The sequence below is a fragment of the Chelonoidis abingdonii genome, chromosome 11, assembly GCF_003597395.2.
Source record: "Chelonoidis abingdonii isolate Lonesome George chromosome 11, CheloAbing_2.0, whole genome shotgun sequence".
In the NCBI taxonomy this organism is placed as follows: Eukaryota; Metazoa; Chordata; order Testudines; family Testudinidae; genus Chelonoidis; species Chelonoidis abingdonii.
Genome location: NC_133779.1, coordinates 21,183,449 through 21,184,634, shown reverse-complemented (window position 1 = coordinate 21,184,634; position 1,186 = coordinate 21,183,449). Strand labels below are relative to the sequence as shown.

Below are 1,186 nucleotides of genomic sequence, written 5' to 3'. Positions count from 1 at the left end.
GGGAGGGGTCCTAGAGGGGTTTGGATGTGGGGAACCAGGGTGATCAGAGTGGGGGGAGGACACTGGGGGATGCGGGTGGAGGGTCCCAGGGGGGCTGGGATGTGGGGAACCAGGAGGATCAGAGTGGGGGAGGACCCAAGGGGGATGAGAGTGGGGGAGGGGTCCCAGGGGGGTTGGGATGTGGAGAACCAGGGGGATCAGACTGGGAGGACGACACTGGGAGGATGGGGGGGTCCCAGATAGGTTCGGATGTGGGGAAACAGGAGGATCAGAGTGGGGGGAGGACCCAGGGGGATGGGGTGGGGGGTCCCACAGGGGTTCAGATGTGGTGAACCAGGGGGACAGAGTGGAAGGGAGGACACTGTGGAGGTCGGGGGTCCCGTGAGACCATCCCCTATGCTGTGTCCCCCCTGCACGCCCTGGCGAAGGGCAGGGGCATGGGGATTCAGTAGGTCCAGGGGTTCACTCTCTGGCTCTGACCTCCCGGAGGTTGGGGGAATCCCTGGGCTGGGGGAGACTCAGTGAGCGAGCCAGCGGAGGGCCCCCCAGGCCCAGCGAGAGGACAGGCGCACGCCAGGGCCGAGATCTGTCGCTTCACAGCCCCGTCTCGGTGGGGAGCAGGGCAGGATTAGTGGGCGGGGGAGAGGACAGCGCTGACCCAAATGGGGCTGGTTCCCCCCGCAGCCAGACCCTGCGCCGGCTGTAGGGCACTCTGGAGCAGCTGGGCCAAGGTGTCCTGGATCCCACGGCCAGGGATCCCCGCCGAGCCCCCAATCCATGGGGCCTGCCCTACCCTGTAGTCATAGGTGGCGTCGGGGTTCTCATCACAGGCGATCACCTCGGGGGCCATCCAGTAGGGGGTGCCGATGAAGGTGTTCCTGCGCCCCACCGTCCGGTCCAGCTGGGCACTCACCCCAAAATCCACTGGGGAGGGAGGAGATGCAGCCATCAGCACGTGGAGCCCCCCGCAGAGAGGCAGTGGCCTGGCCACCCTTCCTTCCCCAGCCAGAAGCTCCCCACTTCGGGGCGCTGGCTCTCTGCAGACTCAGGCAGCGCCACTGCGCCAGTCCCATCCCCCCCTCAGAGCGCCGGGCTCAGGCTCTCTGCAGACTCAGGCAGCTCCCCTGCGCCAGTCCCATCCCCCCCTCAGAGCGCCGGGCTCAGGCTCTCTGCAGACTCAGGCAGC

General features: G+C 67.5%; 1 protein-coding gene across 1 annotated transcript in view; it reads right to left on the bottom strand.

The window, feature by feature from the left end:
- The window catches only part of MINK1 (misshapen like kinase 1), a 63,797-nt gene that overhangs the window by 29,545 nt on the left and 33,066 nt on the right, over nt 1-1,186 (bottom strand). The window contains 1 exon segment of the mRNA XM_075071324.1: nt 659-1,037. Coding sequence (XP_074927425.1) covers nt 659-1,037 — 379 coding nt within the window.